The sequence below is a fragment of the Mirounga angustirostris genome, unplaced genomic scaffold (assembly GCF_029215605.1).
Source record: "Mirounga angustirostris isolate CCGP_5_RB_7025 unplaced genomic scaffold, mMirAng1.0.hap1 SCAF_5, whole genome shotgun sequence".
Lineage (NCBI taxonomy): Eukaryota > Metazoa > Chordata > Mammalia > Carnivora > Phocidae > Mirounga > Mirounga angustirostris.
The window spans coordinates 20064454-20081273 of NW_026991713.1; the positions used below are offsets into that span (position 1 = coordinate 20064454).

Here is a 16820-nt window from a genome sequence, read left to right on the forward strand (position 1 = left end):
CGGCCTCAGGTGTAAGGCTGATTAGCATTGGCCGCGCGGGGCTGTTCCTATTATTACGTAGTTCTATTTCCGTGCGGGAGAAAGCACCCAGGGAAAGGTGCGTCGCCCCCGCACGGCGCTTTAGGACCTGCAACTTCCACGACGCTGCACCCTGAGCCGGCGTCCAGCTGGGCTACAGCATCGAGGCCCGACTCGAATTCTTGGTTGGCAGATTCGCCACTGTTGCGTGTCAGAATTTAAAATGAAAATTCGAATTTCTCTATTTTGGAAACCCTTTCGGTACAAGAAAACAGAAGCAAGAGAGATTTGGGGTCCTTGAATATTTTTATCCTCTGGCTTCCACCCAGCGGGCCGGGAAGTTTCGTCGAAAGTGACGACGCGGACGCTCAGGTCGCCGTTCCTGGCGCATAGTCGCCGCGGTCCGTCGCTCCCGCCCACGCCGGGAGTTCGACGTGGAAGTTGGTGGCTGACCGGACTTCCAAGGGATCCGCCTGGGAGCCGGAGCCATAGGCCAAGGCGAGCAGAGGTGGCGGCGCCGAGGCTCGAATAGGAGTCGCTGCCAAGGCCGGGGGCCTGTCTCTCACCACCGATAAGGGCGGACAGGCGGCTCATCATGGGTGAGGGATCCGAGAAGGGCTCCCGGGCGCGCTGGAGGGGCTGCGGCCGACGGCTTGGGTCAGGAGGAGGAGAGGGCCCCGCCTGGGAAGCCCAGAGTAGCCAGCTTTTCAGGCGCGGGTCGCTGAGGACTTAACTTACCTTGGCTGTTCACCTGTGGGGGTGGACCCTGCCTCGAGCTTTTGCTCCTGCCCTCACTCTTGTTCCTTTCACCCCAGAAGGGTCAGGGGGTGGGGGTAGCGCGGGCCCGGAGAGCGCTGCGGCCTGGGAACCCGGCCCTGAGCCCTTTCCCCTGACCATGAACTTTTCCCTCACCTCCTCAGACCCAGCTCGACTTGGGGGGCAGAGTTGGCCTTGAGAAGCTTGGCAATTTGTCAGTCGCAGGTGCGCTGAGGTTTCTTGCGTGAAAGATGAGATCTGACCCCACGGTGGAAGCTTGATTCTCTCCTCCTGGCCCCTGGGATTGCGTCAATTTAAAAAATCCAAAAAGGAATTGTTGCTCACAGTGTTTTATAGCCAACTTGGCATTTGCCTGCTTATCTGTAGCTTTTCATGCAGATGATAGAGTAAGGTGGAGAAGGAAATGGGGAGGGTACTGGTCATTACTGGTCAGTGAGTGAAATTTTAATATCGATATTTGGAGTGCTAATTGAGGGCACTACGTTGTCATCACAAGCACAAGCTAGCTTCCCTCCCCGCTGGAATCCAAATGAAGGTGCAGATTTTTAAACTGGTTTACAACTGTCCAAATAATGCAAATTCTTTGGATTATTTTAATTCCTCTACCATTTTCCGGGGGATTTACTTCTTGCCCTGGATCATAAATGCTTTCCTGTCTTTTTCCATACCTCCCTTTAGGTTTTTTTTTTTTTCTTAAAGATTTTATTTATTTTTATTTTTTATTTTTTTCAAAGATTTTATTTATTCACCTGAGACACAGAGATACAGAGAGAGAGAGAGAGAGAGAGAGCATGAGCAGTGGGAGAGGCAGAGAGAGAGGGAGAAGCAGACTCCCAGCTGAGCCAGGAGCCCGATGTGGGGCTGGATCCCAGGACCCTGGGATCATGACCTGAGCTGAAGGCAGACGCTTAACCATCTGAGCCACCCAGGCGCACCTAAAGATTTTATTTTTAAGTAATCTCTACACTCAAGGTGGGGCTCAGATTTACAGCTGCGAGATTAAGAGTAGCATCCTCTACAGACTGAGCCAGCCAGGTGCCCCGGTTTTTTTTGTTGTTTTTAAGGTGTAAAAGGTAGAAAGGATTTTGTCAAGTTACACACCTTCTGTTACACTTTCCCAAGGTTCTCTGGCCCATGGTGTCTTCGTTTTTCCAAATTTGTGGCTCTTAATTGTGCCATTTCTTTGTCAGATAACCATGTATTGCATGTGACATCACTTCAGTTGTCAACTGTTTTTTTTTTTTATTGTTAATGTAACTTTCTTTTAACCTTCTCTAATGGCTTTTGGTGGGACAGAAAAAAAGTGTTTTTTTCTGGTAATCATTAAAGAAAAAATGTATTTTAAAAAAGCTTCTGTGGTGCCTGGGTGAGCTCAGTTGGTTGAGCCTCCCGCTCTTGATTTCGGCTCAGGTCATGATCTCAGGGTGGAGAGATCCAGCCCTGTGTTGGCTCTGTGCTGGGTGTGGAGCCTGCTTGGAATTCTCTCTCCCTCTCCCTCTGTCTCCCACCATGCTTTTGCCACGCTCTCTCTCTCTTAAAACAAAAACAAAAACAAAACCCTTTCTTTTGTTGTAAAAAGAGTAATAAAGACTAAATCACCACCTCCCCTACTCTTAGGGATTTCTTATTTAAATGCAATCCAAATGAATCAACGCCTTAATCTGTTACCAGGAGGCCCTGCTGAGACAAAGGATAATTTTTTAATTTTAATTTTTTTCCAGGTTTCTTGAGGTATGAATGACAAAACTGCATATATTTAAGGGGTACAATGTGATGTTTTGATATACATTGTGAAATGATTACCACAATCAAGCTAATTAATACCCCTGTCACCCAAAACCAAAGACCCCATAATACCTCTGTCACTTTACATTAGCTTTTTTGTGTGTTTGGTAAGAACACTTTCAGATCTACTCTCTTAGCAAATTTCAAGTGTACAATACATTGGTTTGCTGTAGTTACCATGCTGTTCACTGGGTCTCCAGAACTTACTCATTTTATAAGGAAAGTTAGTACCCTTGACTGACATCTCTCCCATTTCCTCCACTCCCCAAGCATCTGATAACCACCATTCTATCATTCAGTCACCAGTGGTGATTCTGATAATCACCACTCTGTTCACAAGTGCTTTTATATTACACATTACCTTATGTACAAGAAACTTTCTGGAAATATTTCATGGTACAGTGAATGTAGCTTTATTATTTTTTTAAATGAGTTTTCTCTCAAAAATAGGTTTTGTTATTTTGGGCTTCTGTGTCTCAATTTATTTTGCAAGTTATATTGCTTACAGAGAAATCTCAGTGATTGAAGGTAGTTATGATGGTGCTCTTGTCAGTGATAATAATTGCTTTTCACATGTGAGAACCTCATTGTCCCACTGTCATTCTGATTTGTCCCTTGGTGTTTAGGGGTTGTGAGATCATACTAAGGTATCTATATTCTCATGATTAGAAAGTGAGCTCCAGGGCGTGCCTGAGTGGCTCAGGAGGTTAAGCAGCTGCCTTTGGCTCAGGTTATGATCTAAGGTTCCTGGGATCGAGCCCTGCATCGCTCTGCATCAGGCTCCTTTCCCTCTCCCTCTGCTGCTCCCCCTGCTTGTGCTCTCGCTCTCTCTTTTTCTCTCAAAGAAATAAAATCTTAAAAAAAAAATTTTATTAAAAAAAAAGTGAGCTCCATGAGGACAGTGGTTCTTGTTTCTCTTATTCTGGAATATATCTTCTTGTGCCTTCCTGACACAGTATCTAGGACTTGGTGACACTCAGTAATTACTTGTTTGATGTTGGTTAATATATATCATTGGGAGCAAAGTTACGCACCTAAGAACTGAGGAGAATATTACAGTAATATTTAATTTGGTATAGCTTTCAAAAGGCAAGATTAAATGTTTTGTGGACTTAGTTCACAAAATGATATTGAATGAATTTTTTTCTTTTATTATTTTTTCAGGTGGCTTTTTCTCAAGTATTTTTTCCAGTCTGTTTGGAACCCGGGAAATGAGGATTTTAATTTTGGGATTAGATGGAGCAGGAAAAACTACAATTTTATACAGATTACAGGTTGGAGAAGTCGTTACTACTATTCCTAGTAAGTGTTGGTATGGTAAACTAATTGTAGGGGGTTTTGTTTTCCATCTAATGTAACTTTATTTCTGATTAAGTAATTCATATAATGTAATTTTAATATAATAAGGTTTGTAAACTTCTAGTGTGGACATAATATTGATAACATTTTTTATAAATTTAGAGGCAGTTTGTAAACCCCTGTGCATAGCTGGGTTTTGCTATTTTTAAAGTTGGCTAGAGTTAAGCCGCTTAATCTCATTGAGAGCCAGTATCTTTATTGATAAAATGAAGATAATACCCACTGTCTTTAAGGGGGAAATACATGAAGTACATAAAATACTTTGTAAACCTTTTTAAAGAATTATATAGGTGTTAAGTGGTATTATTGCATCTGATGTGCTTTTTTCCCCTGTATTTGTTACTATTTTAATTAAGATTTGTTTCTCTTAAGTAATTCTATTGATTGCTTGTAAAGAACTGAGGGGAAGAGACTGACTCTTGAATTAATCTGGTACCTAAAAGTATCCAGAGAAGAAATACCTCAACTTTAAATAAGTTGTTGATATTTTAGAAGGATATTCTTAAACAGTCCTGTTTGACTACATGAGAATACTGTTATTTATACTTTTTAAATTTGTTGACGTGAATTTACTTAGAGAAGATTAATATATTTAAACTAAGTTTAAGAGTTTGTAGCGTTTGCTCAAGAGTATTAAATTATGCCTCTAAAATCACTGTCATGCAAGGTATTTCTATATTTAGTAGTATTTAAATTTCCAGATTAAAAAAAAAAAGTCTAGGTTTTATGAAAGAAGAACTTTTTAAACCCTGTGGCTTCTGTTATTTCTTTGTGCCACCTTCAAAAAATTTCAGTTCCCTTGGTTTTTGCTTCTCAAAATCACCCATCTCTATTATGGTTAAGTCTTGGCCCCTGCAGTGCACATAGCCCAGTGGATTGCATTTCAGTGAATACACTTTACAGCATACTCTTGTCCTGTGCATATAAACAGTGTTTGTAATCGAGGTAAGATGGTGATTACACTCCTACTTAATTCTAAGGGAGACATCATGAACTTGCTTTTTAGTTTTTCACTCAGGTTTATTATAGCTATTTTTTAGTTGTGATAGGGAATGCTTACCATACATTCATTAGCATCATTTACCAATATAGACTTAAATTTAAAACAAAAATTAATTGTCCAGTTATAGCTATGTCATTTTTTTACTTTTTTTTAAGCTTCTAAAATCTTAGTAATCAGTTTTTTCAGCATCCTCTGTATCCTTCCTTAGATTCTTTTCAATGAAAATAGTATCCTGCCTCAGCTGTGTGATGCTAGAGCTCCACCTAAAAAGGATGTCAGGGAAAAGAGATGGGACATCTCCCCTTTGATCATCCAGCCATGACCTTATTACAAATAAGCTCTTGAGGAAGTCTGCAGAGGGTCTGTGAGGTTGCCACACTTAGAGAACCCAGTTTCCATAAAGTGGTATATAGCTGTTACTGAATCCTTACCCACTAAAGTTTAGAATTTGGGCTATCTTGGTTTTGTTCCCTGTTTACTTGCTGCCTATCAAAATTCCATTTTTGGTAATATATCTACGGCTGTTCTTTCTAAACATAACCTTCTAAACACTTGTATGCCAGGATTGTATTATACAGGGAGTTTAACATAGTAGGATTTCTGTTGAGCTAAAAATTCTGTATTTGCAGAGGTAATTGGGGATTCTTATATAACCTGAAAGTGGTGCTGAACTTGCTAATGGATGGTGTGTGTTTAAATGGAATAATATTTTAACCAATAATGTAATTCAGTAGTAATTTCATTAATTGCTAAAATTGGATTGCATACTTTGAAGGTAGAACGCATTAGTCTACGTATACTACTGATTCTGATTTCTCTTCTAGCTATTGGATTTAATGTTGAGACGGTAACATACAAGAACCTTAAATTCCAAGTCTGGGATTTAGGAGGACAGACAAGTATCAGGTATGGTACAGAGACCAGATTACTTTGTAGTATTGAACATTTATTGGCCCTTTTAAGGTTAAGAGCAATAAACCAAGTATGTTTTCTTTTGTAATTTAAATGGAAGCCACTTAATTTAAAATGAGGTAAAACTGCTTATTTGCTCAGTTGAACTAAAATAAAATTTAAGGAAGCCAGTTCTTCAGATATCACCTTAATGACAAATTTTTTCATGAAAATCTCAAGATCTACTTCAGTAGTTTTTAACTGAAAAGGGTCTTCCATTTAGTTCTTGCCACTTTGTGAAACAGACTGTTTTGGATTTATAAAAATAACTTTCAATCCACCATTTAGGGCTAATGTGAACATAGATGCCCTCTAGAACTTAGGTCTCCTGCCCAGCATTCTGTGCTTGGCATGGCAACTGTGGATGTTTGGTGACTGTCAGTGTTGCTCACTATGGTACCTACTTAAAACATAAGTAGTACATTCTTCCAAACATCCTGCTGCCTTTTAACTTGTTTTATTTTTTGAACTGCTTTTGAGTCCCTCTTTAATTTCAGCCATTTCTACTTCATGAAGTCTTCAGTAGTCAATTTAATGTCTGCTATATAAAATCATATTAAAAGTTTTTTAAGAACCCATTCCTTAAGGAGATTTAGAGTTAGAGATTTATTAGATGTTAATAGTAAGGTCCGTGTATAACTTTATCTCAGTACAGTTAGTGATTTTTTAGATTGATTATAAAGTACTTTCTTAGCCTAAAGTCTGAACTCATTTTGAAACTTCTTGATCCTGTGATTTAATATTTATCATTCCACCCCCATCACATCTGAAGGATATGATACATACATACCATCAGAAACAGTGAATCATGGCATTGATTCTAACATGGGGGGGTGGCAAGATTGGCATGTAAACCCCCCACTCCCCATCATTGCCAAGTCCTAGCATATAAATTAACATAGCAGGTTGTTTTTCTTTCAAATAATAATATATTCTCCCTTTCTGAATTTTCTTTAGGCCATACTGGAGATGTTACTATTCAAACACAGATGCAGTCATTTATGTAGTAGACAGTTGTGACCGAGACCGAATCGGCATTTCCAAATCAGAGTTAGTTGCCATGTTGGAGGTAAGAAAACTTTATTCGAATGTGGGGAAATCTTTTACGTTTGCTTGCTAGTTTTCATTGTTACCACATGTAGGAATAATTAAAAGGAAAGCAGGGATTTTTCCCCCCCCCTTGTCGTTAGTATAATTTTCTTTTATACAAATTATTTCCTCTTCCAGAAATTCTGTTGGGAAGAAGAAGGAGACAAAAAGACCAAAAAAAAAAAAAAAATCAAATCCAGCCATGTAACTTCCTTTAAACTAGATTTCTTGATTTCTAGGAAGCTCAGAGCTGAACTATTTCTAAACTGAAAACTATTTTAAGTTACTCCTGTGAAGTGCTTTTTTATAAAATCTGTTTCTAGTTGTATAAGTTAGTTTATGGAAGCAGATAAGGGTATAAATAATAAGAAAGCCTATTTGTTTGTTTTAGAATTTCTGGGTTTCTGGCACACCTCTGGCCCTTGTTTATTTATCTCTTCCAGCTTTTTCATTCTTTATTCTTCCCTGTGTTTAGTCCTTTAGCCATACTGACCTTTCTGTTCTTTGGATACACTAAGCTTGTACACTGATCACTTGGCTTAGGGCTTTTTGCACCTCCTCATCTTTCTGCTTGTAATGCTCTTCCTCCAGATCTTTGCATGGCTACCTTCTTGGCATGTTTTATCTCCTGTTTCTGCCTCAGAGAGCAGCCTCAGTTATTTTCTAACACCTTATTCTACCTTATTTTTTGTACCACTTACTGTTTCTTTGTTATTTTAAAATATATTTGTTTGCTTATATATGTCTCCCACCCTAAAATGTGAGTTTACCCTAATATTCCTGATGTGTGGAACAGTGTACAACAACTTAAAACATTGTAGTCACTGAAGATAATTTATTGGCTAACTAAATTCAGAGGATGCATTAATCAAAAGTTTAAAAAATCTCCAGTTGTTAAATAAGCTTTTCGAATGTACTTATGGTTAATTTAATAATGAAATTACCTTTGCTTGAGAAAATTAGATGAGTACGTTCCCTTTTCCTATGAGAACTATGATTCTGAATTAGCCAATCACTGAATGCTTAAATACAAGTTTTCTAGGCCATTTGATTACCTAGGTAGAAACATTTTTGGAATACTTTGAACTTCTGATTTCTTGACTACTGACTTAATGGCTTCTGAGTTACAAATTGCAGACCTAATAGTTTTAAACTTTTGCTTAATTTTTTTCACAGCATATAGCATCATATTTATCATAAGAGCTTCTTAGACCAAATTTAAGTATAAGGAATTTTAAGGTACTGTTTAACCCATCAGTGTAATGGGTTTTTTAAAATAAAACCTTTAGTTAGATGTAATTCAAATGGTATGGATTTTTATCATAAAAAGTACTGCGTAAAAGAAATGCGTTATTAGCTTCAGTTTACAGTTCTTGAGTTGTGCTGGATTGTTATTTTTGATATTAGGATTTGACTTGTATAATTGTATGAGAACTAAAAATTGTATTCATTCTTTAGGAAGTAATTTTTAATTGATCCAGTCAATAAATATATGATGTAAAGTACATGTAGCATATGATCAGGTCTGTTATCTATTACATTCAAACTTACAGACAAAACCACTGTAAGTGATCCCATTTTTGTACACAAAAATAAATTCTTCCTGGAGTAAAGAATTAAATGTAAAAAATAGAAATGTAAAAAATAGAAAATGTAAAAAATACAAATCCAAGAATATGTAAGTGACTATGGTTAACATTTCTGGATAGGGAAGGTCTTTCTAAATCAAAGGATTGGAAGGAATTACAAAAGAAAAGATAGATTTAATTATATTAATACAAACAACCCTGCAAATACAAATTAGCATAAAACAGGGAACCAGGACATAGTTTTACAACCAGTGACTAAAGATTAGTGTTCTTAATCATATCAAGACCCTTTGCAAATAAATAGAAAACTGAGCAAAAGGCATGAACTTACAGTGCACACGAGAAAACTGTATTGCTGATAGCATTTGCATTTCTAATACTCTGATAATAAATAAGTAATGAGATGCTGTGTTTGGAAAAATAAGTAATTTCTAATTCTTCCAAGGCTGCATTGAAGAACAGTACTGTCATACACTGTTGATGGGGTCTAAAGTGTTATAACCTTTCTGGAAAGCGGTTTATTAATATATATATAACAATAACCCAAAAAAAGTTCATACTTTGATTCTACTTTTGGAGAATTTATTAAGGAAATAGAGATTCACACAAAGATTTCTGTGTAATGACTGTGTCCCTTGAGTTTCTGTAATAGTCAAGTAAAAAGAATCTAGTAAGAGTCTAATACTGGAGAACAGTAGTTATATAGTTTATAGTGTATGCATTCATAGTATAGATATATTTAACCATTAAATTTTTTTTGAAAATTTTGATTGGGAAAATATCCATGATTTAATGTTTATTTTTTAGAGCAGGGTATAGAACTGTATGTAAATGTGATCTCAAATGTATAAATGTATTTATTAATAAACTATACGTATCTGAATTACAAAGCAGTAGAAAATACCCAGAATGTTAAGAGTGATCATGTTTGGGAGGTAGGATTATGGACGAAGCTTCTTTTCTACATACTTTTCTATAATTTCAAATGATTTATAATGAACATTATAGATTCATAATTAGGGAATATACTCTTAAAATAATGTATTTGTTGGCATTTCTTTCTAAACTCAAGGAAGCAAATTCATGAGAGAAAATTAAATACCTTCTATTTTATTTAGGAAGAAGAACTGAGAAAAGCCATTTTAGTGGTGTTTGCAAATAAGCAGGACATGGAACAGGCCATGACTCCCTCAGAGATGGCAAATTCACTTGGGTTACCTGTGTTGAAGGACCGAAAATGGCAAATATTCAAAACTTCAGCAACCAAAGGCACTGGCCTTGATGAGGCAATGGAATGGTTAAGTATATTTCCAGAAGTCATTTGTGCATTTGTTCGTGTGTGCAGCTGTTTGCACACATGTGTGATTTCCTCTTAGTCTTAAGGATGAAATTCAGATTACTTAGCAGCTTATCATATTAAGTTCTTCCAGCCTTTTCTTCCACTGGTCTTCCATATACATCAGTTATTATTTCAATCACACCTACCTGATTATAGTTAGATAACCCAGTCTTCTGCCTTTTTTTTAACTTCTCCCTTCCTCACCACATCCTCCATTCCTTATCCTTCAGGACTTAGGTTAAGACACTCTTCTTCTCAAGAACCTTCCCTTGCATGTCTCCATGCCCACTGCCTTACCACACACATAGTTGGATGTCCTTGTCACAGACCAGTGATATAGTAGTTACACTATCCTGTAATTGATTAGTGCATCTACTCATTAGATTTTAAGCTCCATGAGGACTGAGACTAGTTTTCACCTCTGAGTTATCCACATCTAGCCATGCTGCAGTAGTTACAGCCCGGAAAGAAGATATTTGGTCTTTTTGATCATTCAGAGCATAGACAAAAGTGAAAGCTAAAAGGCTTTCATGGAAATTGGGTTCATAACATCATTCTGCAGTGTAACTGTCTTAGCCTTCGTCATTTAAAGTGCTTTGGAATCCACTTTCCGTATAAAACTTATCATAAATGATCATGCTGTATACCTGAAAGTTTGAAGTTAATGTTATGAAACTGTCATTTTCTCTTCACAGGTTAGTTGAAACGTTAAAGAGCAGACAGTAATTCAATCACTTCTACCCCTGTGCAATGAAGACTCCATCACATATCCCTTTGGAAACAGTTAAGTGTGCTTCATGCTACTAAATGTTAAAACTGTGTGATTATTGGCATATACTGAACTGACTGCAATATTTGTAATAAATATAAAAAATAAGTATTTGGTTGGAAGGGTAGTTCACCCATGATTGAACCAACTGAATGTCTGTTCTGTGTAATGTAAAATCTTTCCTTGCTTTCTTAAGTATATATTCTATTTGTAAGGAATTCTTATTCAAATAGAGTCCTATTAAAGAATGTACTCTTACTGAGGAAAAACCCTCCTATTTTTGAATTAGTGGTTGCCGCTTGTTTGTATACACTAATAAATATCTTAACTCAGATTTTTTTCCCCTAAAATGAATTAAGTTCTTCCAAAGATTAGACTTAGTAGAGTAGGAACACAGTGTGGGTAATACAGTCTTCATTTGTTTAATGACCACTTTATTTAAGCTGTTTTGTTTAAAAGCTTCTGGGTATAGGCATGAAGCTGAAAAATTATTTTGGTGGTTAACCTCACTGACGTCTGTAATTGTCATTTTATAGTACTTTATAGTAGCCAAAAAATTTTTCATATATACAGGAACCCTGTGATGTAGGTAGGACAGGTTGTAATGTCTTTATTTTATGGACATGGACCCAAGGTTCTGATAAGTTGGCTTGCTGAGGGCCACCTGCTAGTGAGGTCAGAACAGGGCTGAAAGTGAGATTTCATTGTCAAGCTCATCCCATAAAGTATACCATAAATTCCTGAAAATGTCAACACTGGTAACACAGACAACCTTAATTGCTTAAATAAAATTATGCTAATTGAAGTAGACACGGTACATTCAAAATAATTTCTATACATTTGTCTATACTAGTAGAGGTAGTAAAAACAATCCTAAATGGTTATATTTGATGGAATCCACAATGTATTAAAGGAAATTTTAAAAAATCTGTATTAAGAAGCATTGTAAGAGATGTCTTTACTGTCTTTCATTTCTTTTCTCTGTAATTGGACATGTAAATTTGGTGAAAAGTCAAAACAATTACTGGTTGTACAGGGAGAAATGGAGCATTCTTGGTTTTAAAAAGTAGACTTACTGCTGGGGTATCAAAAACAATTATGTTCAGAGGAACTTTTCAGACTACCCACCCAGTCTACCACAGGATTGTCTATAATGGTGACAGAATATGGTCCCTTGTATTTACTTAAACTTGGGGGAATCTTTAAGTTGGACAGCCAGCATTTAAAAAACTTGATGCCCGGGGCACCTGGGTGGCTCAGTCGTTGAGCATCTGCCTTTCGTCTCAGGTCGTGACCCCAGCGACCTGGGATCAAGCCCTGCATCAGGTTCCCTGCTCCGCAGGAAGCCTGCTTCTCTCTCTCCCGCTCCCCCTGCTTGTGTTCCCTCTCTCGCTGTGTCTCTCTCTGTCAAATAAATAAATAAAAATCTTTAAACAAAACAAAACAAAAAAAACTTGATGCCCATTGGTGTTCTTGTGAACACTAGTGGTCCATTCCCTATTCCTGCCAATGCCTTTCCAGAGGTCTATAGCCTCTTTCCTTCATACTTTTGGTCATTTAGGTCAAATGAATGTGGCTTTCTCTTTTTACCTGTGGGACTTTAATCTTTTTTTTTTTTTTAAAGATTTTATTTACTTATTTGACAGAGAGCGAGAGAGGGAGCACAAGCAGGGGGAGTGGGAGAGGGAGAAGCAGGCTTCCCGCTGAGCAGGGAGCCCGATGTGGGGCTCAATCCCAGGACCCTGGGACCATGACCTGAGCTGAAGGCAGACGCTTAACAACTGTGCCACCCAGGCACCCCCTTTTTATGGGGGGGACTTTAATCTTTTTACCCATTCCCCACTACCATTCTTAATTTGGTCTCTGAAGTCTTTTTTGGAGACCTTCTTCCAGGCCCAAGTGTTCTCAGTGCTGCATCTGATATTACTGAGAATGTAATTAACATTGTTTCATACTTTCCAAATCGCTCCTGATGGACAGACTTTTTCATATATATCCTTGGAATCCTGTGTGGTGCCTGGCACATTATGGCATCTTAGAGTTATATGCATGGTTGAAATAGATAGGTTATATGTTTGCCAGCTAGGAAAATAGTACTGCTTCATCTTCTACTTGGGTTTCCTTCTGGTCAGTGGCAGTGTTTGTACCTAAGTAGCTAGGTGCCCCCCACCCCCCACCCCAGCACTTTAGGAACACTGTGAGAAGTGTGGGCGGAGAGAGGCCCTGGCAGGCAGATGCTGGGCAGCACATAACTCTTGCCATCTTGAATACTGAACACACCTTTAGTAGCAAACACTAGCACTTGAATGATTGTGATCTGTTTTATCACAAAGGCTAGAATGGGTAAATAGAGCATACACTAATTTTAATATGGTATAAATTATGAGGTCCTTGTCTAGTAGGAAACAACTATACAGGTAAGTTATAGGAGTTTGAATGTTACTTATAAAAATCTACTGAATATTATTTTGCAGAACCCTGAAAATGGGAAAAGCACCAAACTTAAAATCTGAACACATGAGTTCTAGGCACAAATGGCCATTCCTTCAGTTTGTTTGTTTTCCATAAAACAAGAAACTTGGGACAGATCATATCAAAGGCTTCTTTTAGCTCTAATACTCTGTTTTATAACTCTGGTTGGTAATTGTGCTGTGTCATGTGTTAACATTTAAAAAGAGTGATGGAATTTTGTTACCAGAATACTTGAGATGCACTTTAAGTTGTAGAAATGTAAGCTCCTTGAGGGTAGGGACCATACCTTATTGTTAGTCTCCCTGCATCTAGTGTGGTGCACTTTGCCATACAGTAGGCACTCAATAAGTATTGACTAAATTGTGTGCAATATCCCTGAGATATTTGTTCTTTCTGATTTTTGCCTTAGTGTTAACTTCTGATTTTTTATTTTAAGAATTTTTATAAAAGCTGTACATGCACTTTAAATCACTTAGAATTAATTGCAGTCAGCCTTCTGTGATGCCCCATGTTTATGCTTTTGGCACATTACAAACCCCTTGGAAGTGTGAGAACTCCTGTTTGAGACAAACTACATCAAAACACAGATGCTGAAGTTCAAGAATGTTTGAACATTTGATTTCTATGCCATATGCTATATTCTGACTCCATAATTAGAAATTACGAAAAGCATAGGCTTTCAATCCTGGGTGTGAATCCTGATTATGCCACCTGCAACCTGTGTTACCCTTAGGTAAATTACCTAACCTGAGTCTATTTCTTTTTTCTTTTAAGATTTTATTTATTTTTTAACAGAGAGACAGATAGTGAGGGAACACAAACAAGGAGAGTGGGAGAGGGAGAAGCAGGCTTCCTGCCGAGCAGGGAGCCTGATGTGGGACTCAATCCCAGGACCCTGGGATCATGACCTGAGCCGAAGGCAGATGCTTAACGACTGAGCGACCCAGGTGCCCAAGTCTCAGTTTCTTTATCAGTTAAATAAGAACCAATTTAGCGGCTCTCGGGAATACTATGAGGACTAAATAAAATGTTAGCAAAGTATCTGGCACATAGGATGGATTCTTCCCCACCCCCCCCCAAATATATTGAACACTAAAGAATGTTGCTTCCACATCAGGTATAGATTGAGACAAAGATACCGTATAGGTGAACAAGGTAACACCACATTGTTTTCCAAAGTGGTTTATAAGAGTTCCCTTTGCTTCACCACGCTTGCCAACCAACACTTGGCATTGTCAACCATATCAACCTAAAGGGTTCAAAATGGAATTTCATTCTGATGTTAATTTGCATTTTTGTAATTATTGAGGTTGAATATAGGAGTGATTCAAAGTATTTAAATAACCAGACACAGCTGATGTAGGAGGACCCCTACTCGTCCAGGTGTTAATCCTGTAATTTTTGGTGTGGGGAGATAGGGATTCTAGGGACTCACATAGCCAAGGCACTTGTGTGTCTCAAGGCAGTGACTGCTTACCAACTAGTACGTAAGTACTTGAATGTTTAGGAACCAGTATAGCCACATCAGGTAAGTATTCATGTTTAAGGGCCATTTCTTTTTCTTCTCTGCAATGACTGTTTCTCCCTTCTGACACTTTTTCTATTGGATTGTCTTTGTTGATTCATAATTATTCATTATGTAACCTGGGTACTACTACATTCATTATCCATATATGCTACATACCATATCCCGGTTGTGTCTGCACAAGTAGAAATTTTTAATTTTCATGTAGAATTTATTACATGTTCACTATGGATAGCACTTCTTGTGACTTACTTTTGGTATCTGACAGGGAAAACTACTCACCCTTTTCAGCTTATCTTCCATATAAATTTTAGAATCAGCTTGTTAGGATAATACGAAGAATTCTTGGGATTTTACACAGATATGCCTTTAACCAATGGAATCCAATTTGGGAAGAACTTCAGTATCTTATGATACTAAACTTGCTGTTCATGAACATGGTTATTTCTCCATTTGTGGAGATTTCTTTTAATGACTTTTGATAAAGTTTTATATTTTCTCCATAAAAGTATTGCACATCACTTGTTTTATTCCTAACTTCTACATTGTCTTGCTATTTTAAAATGTGTCTTAAAAAAAATTATCACTAGTGTCACATTTTTTAGACTGTGAAGATACAGTATTATGAAAATGTTTTAATTTAAAAAATATGAGCATGATTATATTAAACTGTGTAACATACAATCTTTGCCAGTTTAACTTAAATAATAAAACCTGCTGTGATTTCAGACCAGCAGATACACTGAGAAGTTCATGCTTTGGGGTAAATTGAGATACTTTATCAGCAGAGGGAGCATATTACTCCACCATTGCTAAATCTTTCAGGCTGTGGCTCTTTTGTCTCTTGGTCTTATAGCCTGGACGTAGGAACTCTATCTTTCTCTTCTTCGCTTCACTTTTATTTTTGTGTTTCTTCAGCTTTTTCTTGGCAGCAATATCAGGATTAGTTACGAACTTGAAAAAAAAATAGAAATTTTATATAACTTTTAAAGTAAATCTTAAACCAATAAAAATCAAATGCAGAAATGGGCCATTCTGTTCACCTTTAAATATCACACATGCAACACATTCCCATTAAAGAGAATCTGGAGCCCCAGCTGTAAAGTCGCCACTTCTCAAACACAGCCAGTTCCTCTTTCCTCCCTGAGTAAGTGTGACACACACGCATGTACACACCCCTGATTAAAAATATTAAGTCTAGGGCGCCTGGGTGGCTCAGATGGTTGGGCGTCTGCCTTCGGCTCAGGTCATGATCCCAGCGTCCTGGGATCGAGTCCCGCATCGGGCTCCCTGCTCTGCGGGGAGCCTGCTTCTCCCTCTGCCTCTCTCTCTCTCTCTCTCTCTGTCTCTCATGAATAAATAAATAAAATCTTTAAAAAATAATAATAATAAAAAAATAAAATAAAATAAAATATTAAAAAAAAAAATATTAAGTCTAGGGTGCCTGGGTGGCTCAGTTGGTTAAGCGACTGCCTTCGGCTCAGGTCATGATCCTGGAGTCCCAGGATCGAGTCCCGCATCGGGCTCCCTGCTCAGCAGGGAGCCTGCTTCTGCCTCTGACCCTCCCCCCTCTCGTGCTCTCTCTCTCTCATTCTCTCTGTCTCAAATAAATAAAAAAATCTTAAAAAAAAAAAAAAATTTTAAGTCTAATGAACACACCATATTTTCAAACAGCAAACGTACCTCTAAAGCCTTTCTCTTTTTCCGGAGTGCCCTTTTCTCATTAGCCTGTTTCTGTACTGAGGCAAAGGCTAAGGAGAAGCTCTCAAGTCCAACCAGCTTTTTGAGTAATTCCATGATTTCCTGGGATAGATTCTTCAGCATAGGATCTAGTCATACACAGAGAAATAATCAGAGATAGTCATGTAGGAAAGGACACATTTGAACATCTATAAAATCAACAACATGCAAAATATAAACTCCTACAACATTATCACTTTTATTACTTGAACATTAAACAGTGATCTAAATCCAGCCTTTATGTTTCTGAGATGGGGGAACGGAAGTGTTGGGCATGACACTCCCAGCCACCACTCCTCTGGGATGCACCAAGAAGCCCACTTTCTTTTTTTTTTTTTTTTAAAGATTTTATTTATTTGACAGAGAGACACAGCGAGAGAGGGAACACAAGCAGGGTGAGTGGG

At 37.8% G+C, this 16820-nt stretch overlaps 2 protein-coding genes across 3 annotated transcripts in view; one reads left to right on the plus strand and one right to left on the minus strand.

Annotated features, from left to right (window-relative positions):
* The first annotated feature begins 414 nt into the window (after positions 1-414).
* On the plus strand, positions 415-15630 carry ARL1 (ADP ribosylation factor like GTPase 1). Its single transcript, XM_045872758.3, has 6 exons — positions 415-617; positions 3745-3882; positions 5767-5848; positions 6851-6962; positions 9690-9868; positions 10606-15630. Exons 1-6 carry the CDS (start codon positions 614-616, stop codon positions 10634-10636), a joined length of 546 nt encoding a protein of 181 aa, XP_045728714.1. The 5' UTR covers positions 415-613; the 3' UTR covers positions 10637-15630.
* The window catches only part of UTP20 (UTP20 small subunit processome component), a 101888-nt gene continuing 100359 nt past the window's right edge, over positions 15292-16820 (minus strand). For both annotated transcript variants that reach the window (XM_064590741.1, XM_064590740.1), the window contains exons 61-62: positions 16360-16505; positions 15292-15630 (exon numbers count right to left, since the gene is read on the minus strand). In XM_064590741.1, coding sequence (XP_064446811.1) covers positions 15475-15630; positions 16360-16505 — 302 coding nt within the window. In that variant the 3' untranslated portion in view covers positions 15292-15474. The remainder of the gene's footprint in view (positions 15631-16359; positions 16506-16820) is intronic.